Below are 14,606 nucleotides of genomic sequence, written 5' to 3'. Positions count from 1 at the left end.
CCCAGTCACCAAAAACTTGCCTTTATGATATAACTTTGCTCCAAAGCCTCCTCTCCCGATTAAGTTTGGCAAACGGCAAGAATGTCAAGAAACTAGTCAAAACCGATCTCGATTCAACTCTCTATAAAATTTTAATGACTGTGCTCCTGTTAACTAAATATTCGAAACAGAAAAATAGCAAGTACTACATACGCTCTTTTTAAACAATAAATAAGCATTTTTTTAAACAAGAATTAAATATAAACTTTACACATCCAAAATACAATATACAACCTATTTCAAAAAGGACTCATTGATTACAGAAACGTAGTAAAACCATATTGTGAACTGCATGTAAGCTTTCCTATACAAAGGGTAATGCTGCTCCCTGCAGCTTTTTAATTCAAGTTTCACGGTTAGCTTATTGATTTTCCTACTTCGGGTAAGAAGTCTGACGCCATCATTTGACTTGATGGTCAGATGACAGAGTCTCGTGGAATGAAACAATGAAGATTTGGTGGTGTCAGCAAATTAGTTACCTTTTTCAAAACTGAACAAGTGTGAATCTTCCAAAGATACTGTGTTGAACTAATTTTATCTTTTCAAGAAAGGCTGATGTGGATAAGGCTGTAGTAAGATTTTAGACATAAGCCATATTTTATCCAACTGGAAATATTTTGTAACATCTGTCACCTTCAAAAATAACAAGTTGTATGGACTGTCATTAAGACCACAACAGCAGAAGTTAACAATATATACAAATGAAGTTTTAGCAGTTTCCTATAATGCAGAAAACAAAAGAGACTTCCATAAAAAGGATTTCTTTGTTCTCAAACTTCACTTAGAAACTCAGCTTAACATACAGTTGTTCTGTAGCATTAGTAAAGTTCACTAACAAAAGACTTTGCTGTACACCGTAAATAAACCAAAGTGTTCCAACAGTTTTGTCGCCACTGTTCATGTGGTATTTAGTTGACTTTGTCTTTCAGTTTCAGCTTTTTTCTCTTGCCGGTGGTTAACTGCAGCCCAGAAGGTTATTTTTTTTCAGCACTTGCTGCAAAAGTTTTGATGGCAAGCATGGTATTTGATTCTTTAAGAGAGTTGCATTTTTACCAATGCAGTCAAGACACAACCTGAAGGATGGGGAAAAAAAAAAAAAAAAAATTTAAGTAAATGGTCTATAATCTAAAGACAAAAAAGTGATATCTTAATAAAAGCCTGTGATGTTCATTACATACATTGTGCTTGCATGTGCAGGAGAGAGTATTATACACCACCAGTGTTTAAACTGCTGTGGATTGCCATATACTGCATGTTTCAAATATTTACTGAGGAGGTCATTTTATATTTTACCAGCCTGTGTCAGAGTACATGGCTAAAACCCATGTGTAAAAGCATAGTGCCATAACGATTTACACTGGACTCTCTGTGCCAATAACTTCAACTCACCTGAGGAGTGAATAAGGCTGCGTCTGAAATATCAACAAGTCACTGCAGTGACCCTAATCAACAAAAAAAAAAGAACCATTAAAGTGACAAACAGCTTTTCTCAGAAATATTGCTATTTTCTAGATTAATGTAACATTTATTACCGCACTGCATAATTTAAAACTGAAATACCTAAATAATTATTCATAAAGAATCTGAATAACAAATTCATTTTTATGAGTCTAACAGCAGGAAAACCCCCTCCTAAATTACTTTTCAAGAATACCTAAGGTCACATCTCACAACACCATATGATATGAATTAACTCAATAATATTACCAATTGTATTAACTTCATTTTATTTCAATTTAATTATCGTAGTGATAGTTTCATTATTCAGTTTACTTACTGTGTCCATGAAATGCAAGTCATCTTTGCTTCCACCAAACACCATCACTTCTCCTTCTTTTCCAAGGCAAGCTGTATGCCACAATCTAGAAGTAAAGTTATGAACAGAATTAGTGACAAAGTAACAACAAGCAACAGTTGTGTGATATCAGCAAAACAAATCTAAAAACTAAATGTTTTAAGGGTTTCAGAGAAGCAGTAAGTACTTGCATATTAACCTCTTCACCTCACAGAGACTCTCCTCCATTCTTCATATTCAAGTTTCTTTTCAAAAGACTCTTTTGCTATAAGGATGCAAGTTCCTTTTAACTAAAATGGAAAGGTCACTTCTCTAATCCTGTGATTCCACTACTTATGCACACAGAGCCTCAAAATCTTACTGGCCTCACTGCTTACCAAGAAGAATTTTACAGTTTTAAGTAGTGTATCTTGCAAGTTGCTCTGTGAGCTGCAGAAGCAATAAAGCCTGTTTTTATCAACCTGCATCTCAAGGCAGAGCTTCTGTTCTTACGGAAGAATGGAGAGCAAGCACCGAGCGCTCGCTTGAGCGAAGCTATTATGAGAGTCTCTCTTTTCTGTTTGGCCATTTATTTGCACAGAGTATGTTGGGACTTTCTATCTCTGAGCTTCCTACTTTCTTTATTAAATATTACTGAAATGGGTCAATTGATTCAAAATGTACACGGGCAGGAGAGGCACCCATACATGCACAGAGCACTGCAGTGTAACCCTTACTTCTCAGGAAACCAAGACAAAGACATTATTTCAAAAGTCTTCAGAAGTAAAAAATAATACCTTAAAATGTGATATTACTAATTTCGTTAACAATATAAAAGGAGAGAGCAATGTAACTATCCATCTAATGATAGATCATTTTGCTGAATGATTACATTTCATACAGAACAGTGTATTTTTGTCATCATTTGACTCTTCTGTACTCTAGTTATGTAAGTCTAGTTATATATACTTTGTCTTATTTATCACTACTTCAACAAAACACTACAAGTGGAAAATTTTTAGAGAACAAAATAACTATACAAAATAAGCTTTTGCCAAGAACAGTTTTTCTTTTCCTTTTTTTTTTTAATTTTCCACTATTTCTTTAATCGGTAAATTCTAATGGCTTTAAGACTGTGGGGTTTTCAGTGCTGACTCTTATCCCTGAACACTAGGATGAGAGCTTCAGAACACAAGTTACCCTGTTTCAGTTTTACACTTCCCCCAGAGATTCCCGGGGATCATTTTCCGTGTGTCAATTACTTATATCACGCCCACAAGTAAGTTTTGTGTCGTGCATAAAAAAGCACATGGTATAAAAAAACCCAAACCAAACCAAAACCTGACGTGCTTTAAAATCTTGCTTTAACAAAGATTCTGCTACTTCAGCAGCTACACCTTGCTAGATTCACTTATTATTAGCAGATCAAAATCTGTAATTTTTCTACTGGTGTATCACCACTGAAGTATCACAAGATGATTATCACCACAGAGCTCTGGCCCTTTAAGTCTACTTAACCAAAATAATACGCACCACTAGAACTTTCATGCAAAAGTAAATGTTCTCACTTTCTTACTCCATTCAGTATCAGTAATTATTCACCATTCTCCTTAGGCTAAACTGTATCCCACCTTTTCTCCTCCTCATACCTGTAGATAGATCTGTGTCTGCCTTATCTGCATTAGGAAAACTCTGGCCTGGACTTCATCACCGAAGAACACTGGGAAGCCTTTCCTGCCTTGACTTTGTTGACATCCTAGCTCGCAACCTGATGCTTTTTCTACAGACTGACAGAGTTTATGTCCTCTCACGGCTGCTCTAACTTATCACCTAAACATTCTAATAAAGCATGTTATTTAAATTATTCTAACTAGAATAACAGAATTACATTGTAATGAAAACACTGGGAATCTATAAGTTAAGCATACAATTTGTTCTGTATTTTAACCTGGCATGCAAAATGTTAGCTGAAGTACAACTGGTGGACAGAAAGAAGGAAAATATTTTCTACCAATACAGAATCACAGATCTATAACCTGGGAGACAATTTTTTTAGAAATTACTAAAATGAATGTTGAAGGAAGTTACTCTTTACCAAATTTAAGGAGGGAATCGATTTTGCAGAAGCATCAGGAAAATACAGTAATGCATGAGTGATATACCATGTATTATTATAAAATAATAAAAATATATTAAAAAAGAAGTACACATATATATTATTGCCAGTGCATTTTAAGTCCTGCTGTAAGGTCATATGAGCAACAGAACTGACTTAAACCTTTTTCAGCTGCAGAGATCCTGCAGTAATCCTGGGTAAGAACAGGGATACAATTATGGCACAAGTAAGTACTTCACATTCAGACTAGTTCAATATACAGACAGGCTTTTGCTATGGCTGCTTTGATCCATGTTTCCAGGACTTCCTGAAAAAGGTTACTGAAGTATTTTTTTATTAAAAAACAAAAAAAAAAGGGGGGGGAAGGTAAATTACTTCAGTGAAGAATTAAGTCAATGAAGGGCAACTGTCCTCAGCCTACAAACTGCATTCCACAGTCTTCAGATGGTAGAGAACCACAGGACACGTTTGGACTTGAGGAAGCTCTGAGACTCTTGTCAGCGTGTGACCCAGAAGCTCTGTTCTCTCAGGAGGGTCTGTGCTGCGTGTGCAGTACAGTCCCCAGCAAATTTAGCAGTGTCACCCTCATCAACGCTCTCGGGCGCTTCCGCTGCAGCACGGAAGGTGGTGGCTTGTTCAACAGCCTCTCCGCCAGCACAGCCCAGCGACAGTTCTGCTTTGTAGCCCAATACGGGATCTGCCCTTGAATTGCCTGAAAACCTCTTGGGGCTCAAGAGTCACAGGCTCCTAACATCCAGCCCCACCACCACCTGAGGTGTTATTCCAGTTTAATTGCAGAGTACAGACTGAGCTGCAGCTCCCTAGGCTGCTGCCTGTTGAAAAAGCACATTCTGTCCCTTCCTGATCCTTTTTCATGATGCACCAGTAAAAACAATTACACAAGGTGAAGCAGTCCAATTCAGCAGTTAACTTTTATGAGACCATCCATGTAAAGAACTGAACACAAAGACAGACATGATCACTGACTGCTAATGATGTGTTTTGTTATTTAAGGCAGTCATCAGTCCCTTCATATAGCAGTTCAGTAATCGTAAACAGATGGAAAATACTCTATGAAGCTAAGGTGTAAGTTTATTTGGGCTTGAAAGAGTTTGAAATATAAGAAAGCAGAAAACTTGGTCTAACAGTGCTGTTATATTTAAAAGACACCCTAGAATAGGATAAAAAAGGAAGAAAATTAATTGAGGTAAAGATATTTCAGTAATAAAAAACAGAATTTAAGGCAGGAAGCATACAAATGCCAGATCAGAATTGCACACTGTGCTAAAAGAATGATATAAAATTGTGCTGAGAGTACCTGGGTGAACGTATAGAATGAATTCCACTAAAATCTGCGTATTTACTATCTACAGCAAATCAATTCAATACTATTTACATTCTAACTACGGAGAATGCTTCAAACACTGTGTTAAAAAAAAAAAAAAAGTCTGTGGTCTGATACAGCAAGCACCTGTTTTCAATGGCAGCTGCTGGTTCAGAACATGCAACGTGCTTTCTTTAGTCAGAAAGAATCTGTCTTTTTTCGCAGTCTTAAACTAGAGAGGGAAGGGGAACAGAGTCTGGAAGAGACACTATTGTTGCCAGCACGAACAACATCCATTCTAGAACTAGGTCCTTTTTGGTTGGCAGTTAAGTCCTTGAAATAACAAAATTCCACAGACATTTACCGTGCTGTTTAGTACTAAATTCAGGTTTGCAAAACTGTCATCATAATTAGCTGCTTCTCCGTAGGGAAAAAAAAACAACCAAACAAGGTATTTTATAATATTTTTCAACCCTGAAAGGTGCATCAACATTTCACTGGTTGTCTCCCCCATGTTTCTAATAATGTATCAACATTAAACAACTTTTATTACTCTCATAGGTTATTAATTCGTCAAAAGTTATATGTTACACGCATTTTCTTATATAAAAATAATTTGGCTATAGAACACCAGGTTAGCTGGACATCCAGATCTTTCATCACAAAAAAATCTTTTAATGTAAGTAAGCATCAACTATAACAAATATAGAAAGTAATAATGCTGTATCAGGTATGAAGGAACATAAGTTAGTAAAGTATTCAACCATACTGCATTAATTTTCTAAAATATTATTTTCGAAAATATTCTTATAATGTAAAAATACTGTTCAATAATTTAAAATTACTTAATTTTTAAAAATGCATAAGTTTCAGCAAACATTATCTATTTTTATATACCTAGGCCTACTCTTAGGCAAATGGGTAAGTTGTTTCCATCCATTTGTTGTAATGCTGTGAATCCAGCCATCACCTACAATACAAGAACATGCATTAGTACTTTTTCTTGGGACAAAGTATTACCTTTTTTATTGATACAAAAAGCTCTGTGTTCTAAGAGCACATTACATTAAGGTAACAGTAACAGCAAAACTAGGTTAACTTGCATCTTTTTAGTCTTTGTAATTTAACTTAACCATTCAACCACAAAAAGCTCACTGCATTGAAATATGGAATTAAAATACACCTTTTTTCTTTTGGTTACATTGAGAAAATCGCCCTCTCCCAGTGAAATATCTGTAACACCCAAAACTATTTTCACTAATTTTACATTTTTTTCATGAAAAGAAGTTGTCTTTTCTAGAAAAGGAATTCAGTATAAGACTATCCTACTTTCTATTTAATGTTTTGTAGCTGTGATATGTTATTCATCCCAAAATCTACATTACTGTTGACATTATTATTTGTATCTTCTTCCTGCAATTGCTAATGATATCAAAAGTTATCCCTCGTTCATATCAAAATATGAGTCTTGCCTTTATTCTCTTAGATGATAGTTTGATGAAAGATTTATTATCATACTTTCTCATTGTACTACACAATGTGCTCCTGTATTTCCATAAAAATGATAAGATAGCTAGAGAAATACTCAAGCACCATGAAAATTCTGTAACAAGATTTAGATCTAACTAGTTTAAGAAAGACAACAAATGTGCACACTACACGAGGTTAGTACTAACATGTACAATAAAATGATAATCTCTAAATTACTTACTTAAAGGAACATTATCAGAACTTAGTCCACCAAAAAGAAAAAGTCTGTCATCTCCTATCGGAGTCAGCGTGTGCCAGGATCGATCTTTTGGTTTCTCTCCACTGATATTAATTCTTGGTGAAACAAATAAACAAAAACAAATTTTCAAAGAATGCTGAAAATTAACCTGCCAGAAAGTTTAGTAGTTAATTTAGTTTGTCCTAGAACAAGCTTGGATATCTTCCCAGTGAAAAAGCTGCACTTATACAATCTGAATTTACTCGAGTGGTGTTCAAATCTAAACAAAGTAATTTCTTGTAGTAACTGTTCTCTGAACAACCAGTTATGTAAATATCAAATATAAGGACAAAAGCACTGATTGTTTGTTTGTTTGTTTTCTTAAGATCACTAAAGCCACTACTTATCATATAACTGAAGGCACTTAGGACAGCAAAGAAAGGACTATAAATTCAAATAAAGCGCACAGCATGTGTAGGTAAACAGACTCAAGTTATTTGAGATAAAATTTAATGAATCCTGAGGGTCTACAGTCTCTCCACTCCTAGGAAAGTTACCTTAAATGATACAAGGACTGTAGCTTTATCTTTTATCCAAAAGCTACTACCTCTTCAACCATTGTGCCTTTTAACACAATGTTGGGCCACCGAAACTTTGAGGTAAATTTTCATAAGAAGTGGCATTCCTAAATACAAAACAGATGTAGGTTTATTATTCCAAAAATCTGCTCATGTTACAAAAATACAGATTTGATACCGATTTCATTTTAGCTGCACAGCTAGGTATGCTTGAGAATCTGAACAGTAAAGAACCTGAACGTAAGGGATTACCTATGGCAGGTGGCCTGAACTCACATCATCTTAGTTTAGGCACCGAGGCGTACACTTGTCTGAGCAGGATCTCAACAGAGTCAGCAGAGAAGAGCAAGGACCTCCAGAGGGCATCAGCCCACCTAGTATCTTGCTCTATACTAAGCAAGAGACAACTTCTGTTGTAAAGTACCTAAGGTAGACACAAAGAATCTAGGCCACTACATACGCAGTATGTCCTCATTTTGGAAAAAGGATGGAAAAAACATGTGCAAACACCTGTAAACCATCCTGTGGGGTCAGAATCTTAGTCGGAGACTGTCCAGAACAGGTAAGAAAGGAATGTTCAATCCAGGTAGACTATATCACGAAGAACCAGCTACCTTCTTTTTACTGCACTTTGCTAAACTGAGGCGAATGTAATATACACAGATGCGTGCTCATCTACAATATCAACGGTGCACCCATCTGTATTTCCTTTATAATCAACGAAGAGAAACGGGGTCCTTGGAAAGCACAACTTGTGATTTATTTTAGATATCTACCTTAGCAGCAGTTGGCTCGTGCCCATTTCTCTTAACTGAGCACAGAGGATGCCTAGAGTGAGTAATACAGGCATCTGCAGTTCAGTCAGAGGAATTTCACTGCTGGTGACTGCTAAGCAGTTCTCCATCTGGAAGCAAAGACTGAAGAATCATAGCTAATTAAACAGTGATTGCAAAACTGTCCTACTAAATTTGGCACTGAAGTTGAAGCCAAGTCACAATGTTTGAATGCCTGCTTTGAACAACTCTTGTATAAGATGCTTCTAAAATTGGCAAAGGGGCAGACTGTGCTGAGATACAACAGGCTTTGATGTTTGGAAAAATATATACCAGATACTGATGAGCGATAACATGTCAATTTTTCAAGGTACTGATGCAAAAAATTATCACAGTAAGAGAAATAACGTAATATTGACCATTTTGAATAACAGATCAGTGGAGCTCAGGGAAGGCAAGGTAACTTCTGGATAGTGGCAACTAAAATAAATATTGCAATCTCATGCTGGAAGATAGACATGGATTGATAGATTAATAGTATGCAATTCCTTAAGAAACCTGCATGGAGTCGAGTAGGAGTAGGAAGAAATATTTAATACGACTGGTTAATGAGACAACATGGGGTTTTAAATAAAATCATCATTGCATTTGGAATTTTTCTTTTAGGAGATGTCGATTAAGTGAATTTAAATGTAGGACTGTACAAACCAAGTCCTCCTCACTCAGAGATTGACTGGGAACAAGAGAACTTCAGACACCTACAGTCAACTTGCCTTGGTCAGCAGCATTCAGACCGCCAAACTTTTAAATCTGTATTAAAACCTTGAGTCCCATTTGGTGATAATTCCCCTGGCAAAGACAATCTCTCTGCAGCTGCAGAATGGCTGAGCAGTCTGTTATCTACATCAGAAAGGTTGTATCCTGACCAATTTTTAGTTCAGCATTGGATCAGAAATTTCAGTAGAAAGGAATTTGAAGCTATAGCATAAGAAAGAAAGGTTCCTTGCAAGAAACACCCAGAGGAGAAAATAGTCACCCTGACAGCAAACAAGTCTGAAGGAATTTCCCTACCTTTAAAATACTGGAATGACACTAGGGCTTTTTAGAGGCAGCTTTCAGGTGGAAATGGTCTGATTGAAATTGCTGGAATTTAGAACTGATTAGAACCATTCAAAACTATTGCTGGCACTCAAAGGATATCGAGTGATTTTCTTTACTCCTCACTCTTAATATGTAATGTTGTTGGTCTCAGCATGCATTTCTTTGCTATATAAATTTCAGACAAAAAAAAAAGAGAAAAAAAATCCCCTGGCTTATTTACTTGTCTTATTTTACAATGTTTGTGTGTGGAATCATGGGACTTTTGGGACCAAGTTCTTTATATTGGAGGTGATCCCTACAAATGCCCAATTTCTCATGCAGCCATCACTATTGATTTTATGAAAGGAAGAATGTAGCCATAAATAATTTTCCAGACAATTTGTGTAAAGACAGACTGTAAACTGGAGTCAAACTGTAAGTACTAATTTGATTTTGTCCTGAAGGATACACTGATTTTTTTCTCTCGTAATCAGGAGATGAAATCACGTGGCAAGGTACTGTATGCTTGTGCATGCTGAGAGGTGGCCTGGTAATATGAGATGATTTTACCATAGTAGATAATTAATAGCCACAAATCAATTATTTGGAGAAAATATCATCTAGCCCTAGGAAATTACCCTTCCCCCCCACCCCCAACTGCCAGCTGACAATGGCTAATCTAAATTCTGCCATCTCTGAATTCTATTTCTCAGGTTTCCCTAAGATCAGTCACTTTAGTAAGGGCAGATCAGCGCTCAGGCCTGTGAAGCTTCCCACAAGACCATCCTTTGATTAGTCACCCCTCTAGGTATGGACAAATATGTATGCTTTACCTCATGTGAGGTGCCACCACAGCAGCAGACACTTTTTTTTCCTAGTCTCTTAAATATATTTTTTAGTCTCTCTTAAATCTCTTTTTTTAGTCTCTTAAAGACTCTTTGCAGAGGTGCAGAATGACTGGATAGGAGGCTCCTAGACTTACAATGATCAGTGTCTATACTAAATTAAGGGTAAGTATTGTGAGCTATTCTTGGATCACAATATAGAAATAATTGAGTATTGGAACAATCTTCAGTTTTTAGGAATGGCTGCATTTAGTATTGACATCCTTAATCTAAGGATGTGCGTGGTATGTAAGGTAAAATCAGCCTGTTGTATTCAGGTCAAGAACAGAAAACACTTAAACTTCAGTATTAGCTTTCAAATGCCAAACAAAAGGGAACACTGGCTGATGAGGACTTAGAACTTTGACAATGACATCCCTCCTTCAGGGCTTGAAATTCCTCTCATTGACTTGTCACTCAACTGTCACAGTTTTCCTTTTTTAAAGCAATGAAAAGCAAGCCAAAGAGCAACTGCTCATGCAACAACAAAAAGTAAGCAGCTAAAGCAATAATCTGAATAATCAATCCACTCAGAGGTAAAGTTCACAGTCTAAGAGGGACAATTCTATCATTTAGGTAGAACGCTGTTCATTTTAAAACAACTAGAGAAGAAAAAGGAGAATTACACTGATTAATTGTAAGTGCTAATTAAATAAATCTTCAAAGAGAATTTTTTCTGAAAGGACGCTGCAGGACTTCTTTGTCCTGCTGCTGTTAGCAGCAAGGAATGGATGGAGGATTGTGTCTGCTCCCCTGCTTTGCTCTTGCCTCAGAGGGCAGAGCAACACACTTGGTGCTGGATCAGCTCAGCAGTCACGGATGATTAAAGATGCCCCTCATAGGTGCATGAAACACATAAAGCCCTGGAGCAGGATCAGTACTGACACATACTCCAGAAAGGGGTATTTAATGGTCTTCTATGAAATTGCTATTAGGTTACCTTGAGAATAGGCACAGAGCAGTGGTTATCACCCAACAGTTACTGTTTATCTCCGGTTCTGTCTATCAGCTAACAAAATATCCACTGATTCTACACATGTAGTAGGCACTATTGTAAATGACACATGCAAACAAATTTCAGGAAGTATACTAATACCTGATTTAGTTTAAAATGTAAATATTTAGATCATGCTTTTACTTGATTTTTTTAAAAATGGTTAAGATGCTTATCTTGGAAGGGGGAGGGGGGAAGATTGTTCCCCAATCTGTACCATAATGAACCAAATATAGATAGTAAAAATGAAAAAGACATCAAAACTAAAATTCCATATGGATAAATGTACTCATCTTGAAAATGAGGATGTTAAGTCACTACATGCTGTGCTTAAAATAGCATCATCAACGCTCTGGTGCAGAACAGAAAAAGCATAGTAACCACTATCAAATTAAATTAAATGGAAATCACAATATAACAGCTGTTAAAATAGTCCCCAAACTCCCATTCTCCTCTTCGAAAAGCCACAAAATTAGCACTGGAGCTACTCAACAGTATGTCTCAATCTGCTACATTCAACTTTAAGTGTTATAGAGAGAAACCTACCTTCCAGACCAAGTCCAAGTGTCTAAATTCAGGCAGTGCAAATCATTCATTCTAGTTTGCTAAAACAAATAAATAAAATCCCAGTTGTGTTATATTAAGCAAACAATGAGCAAAGTATTTCAGCCAGGCCTTCCCAGGACAGAATATTCCAAGTAACAATATTTTTAAGAAAACTCTACCCATGTGCCTCAAAACAACTCTGTATTATGTGGCAGATGAAAAGCATTTCTTCTCAAAAACCCCATACAACTCTCAGAAAACTAGCTGTCAGGAATATTTACAGTAATGCAATGGCACTATGGGGCCAATTTTAGATTTTAATAGTGAAGAACTATGTGATATTCAATTCTGGCAAATGTATTCAATTTTCATCCATAGAATTCACGGTAGGTAATTGCAGAAGGTATAATACTCTACACATAGTAGTTTCTTCTCATTATTTTTCTTTGCATTCTGTTCAGAACTATGCATCCTCCTGCCTTGTCCCTTATTCCTTGAAATATTCTAGTAGGTACTGTACTTAGTACATGACATCCCACAAAAAGTTCATCCCATCTGTGTTTTTCTCTCTTTTCCAGAAGGCAAGCCCTTTCACAAAGTTACTACTAGCAACAACGTTTTATCACCGTTTAGCATTTGCCATAAAAATAATAATAAAGTATATCAATAAGAACAATGGTAAATCAATACACTTGCATATCTGCCTGTGTTTTGAGATGAAGAAAGTAATTGCCTTAGAAACATAAAGTAGGGGGAGAATACAAGGAAGAATTTCTTGCTTTAGATTGTAGCAGTATTTTCAATGGCTCACAGAACACTTGACTGATACCTATGATTCCCCTAGGTACTATAAAACGGTATCTGAGAAGTAGGGAAATATATCTTGCCTTACCTTACAATTTCTTTTCTCCTAGGGTAGTCCATAGATCTATTAGAATAAGCCTTTCTCCAGCTTGCAGATCCTTTGAGGCAGAAACTAGACTCGTCATTTAAGTCAGAATAGGAGTAGTTTTACCTCTGAGAACTCAGCCAGTTAGTGAGTTTGAGAGACTTCCAAAGCTGTCCATCAGAGCTATGGAAAGTCTCTCAGGGTATTTCAGGAAACAGCAAGGTTTTCAGGATAGCTGGGGCCTACTCTGATCAAGTGCTAACCCTTTCCTGTCCTAGGGAAGAGAACGTTAACTAGCATTTTGGAACGCCTTCAGAGGGGCCAGTAGGCTAAAGAAAAGCATAATGTGAGAGCTTTTGTGCATTGCCTGCGAAACTTTATCCATGCAAGATAGTGAATGTAACAATACAGTGCAGTCCAACTGACAGCCAGCTGAACAGATCTGCCTTCCATGACAAGTCTATTCAGTTTCCTGCTCCTTCAGGTGGCTTTGAAGGACATGAGGAACAAATTATACAAGCAGAAAGGAAAATGCAATTACTGAGTATCTTCTGCTGTATCTGTACACAGCTGGATACTTGGGGGTAGGGTGGGGAAAAAGCAACATCCTGGACTCTAGAACTAAAAGTATTTAATCATCTTGGAATAACACAGTTTGATACAGAGGACATCTATTAAAGAAAGGGAAGAAAGTTGCTGTTATGTTGGAAATTAAGGTTTCAAGAAGATCCTGTTCAAGACCTCCTCGCTGACTTTCCTTGCCTAGGTATTAGGCAGAAGATGGAGTAGTTTTCAGTTTCTTGGTCCCTGGGAAATCAATGTATTATAATCTTTACATTCTCATGATTCAACAGATTGACAGATGCATAATTACATCAACCTCATTCCGAATTCAAAACACAGCATCAGTTGGACATTTATGTCTAAGATTCAGTCCTTTAACAGCTTTAACAAATGAAAATGCCTTTCTACCCAACCCTTATTTGGGAAGCTGTAAGGCACACAGTCAGGTTACAGTATCATTACTTGCCATATGCAAAGTTTTCTTGCAGCTTCTCATGTATTTCTAAATGCTACCTACTATATTTAATCATTTAGCTGATAATCCTAAAGTGATTCTTAACTGGCTTAAAAGCATCAAGCCTTGTAAGAGGGTTTGCATTTCCCTTTAAGCTACAAGGACTCCTTAGACATTCTACTTATCTACTGCATGTTCATTTATTTGCAGCTCAGTAAACATTAACCAGGATCTGCTTTGTCTCAGGATTAGCCTTCTAGCATGATGAAAGGCATTACGGGTGACATATTTACAGCTCACTGCTGTTACACTAAACTCAGTGCAGCTCTCCATTCTGAGATTTACAATCAAACAACTATTACAGCTCAAATCTTTGTAAGAGGATTGCAGTTCAATGTATCTTCTGATCTTCAGTGACAGAAAGGATAACAGGAAATATAAACATGCATACATTAAGGCATCAGGTGCGTGAAGAGCTGCTGGAAAGACTTTTGTTTTATTACTTCATCATTCTTTACATGAAAATTTTCCACTTAAATCAAACATGAGACTTGCATCAACTTTTGGACTAGCTCACCTTCCTTCCCACTTTCTCCCATTTCTGTTTTTTCAGGGGCTTACCTGGAGGAACAGAGTCCACATAATACTTCTGAGCCTGTTTTCAAATGATTCCTGGTACAATTGATTTTGATCATCATCATCTTCTTTTACCCGTTCTAGCTCCAAGTTTGGAAAAAGGTGCCCTTTCCTCCCAGAAAGATGAATAGGAGAAGCCTCATGACACTTCCTGGCCCTTTCTGGTTCCTTGTAGAGCCTTTTCCCTGGGAAGATTTGTATTATGGTGAACTAGAAGGAGAAGGAGGAGCAGAGCAACCCCGTATGT

The 14,606-nt window shown here is 36.8% G+C and overlaps 1 protein-coding gene across 1 annotated transcript in view; it reads right to left on the bottom strand.

Moving 5' to 3' along the window:
* Positions 1-106: 106 nt before the first annotated feature.
* Positions 107-14,606, bottom strand: part of KLHDC1 (kelch domain containing 1) — a 32,279-nt gene continuing 17,779 nt past the window's right edge. The window contains 7 exon segments of the mRNA XM_033003004.2: positions 107-1,023; positions 1,025-1,112; positions 1,429-1,481; positions 1,817-1,901; positions 6,151-6,223; positions 6,965-7,077; positions 11,817-11,875. Of these exon segments, the coding sequence (XP_032858895.2) occupies positions 937-1,023; positions 1,025-1,112; positions 1,429-1,481; positions 1,817-1,901; positions 6,151-6,223; positions 6,965-7,077; positions 11,817-11,875 (558 nt within the window). The 3' untranslated portion in view covers positions 107-936.

The sequence above is a fragment of the Tyto alba genome, unplaced genomic scaffold, assembly GCF_018691265.1.
Source record: "Tyto alba isolate M040663 unplaced genomic scaffold, T.alba_DEE_v4.0 Super-Scaffold_29, whole genome shotgun sequence".
Lineage (NCBI taxonomy): Eukaryota > Metazoa > Chordata > Aves > Strigiformes > Tytonidae > Tyto > Tyto alba.
This window is presented reverse-complemented; position numbering and strand designations above follow the sequence as displayed.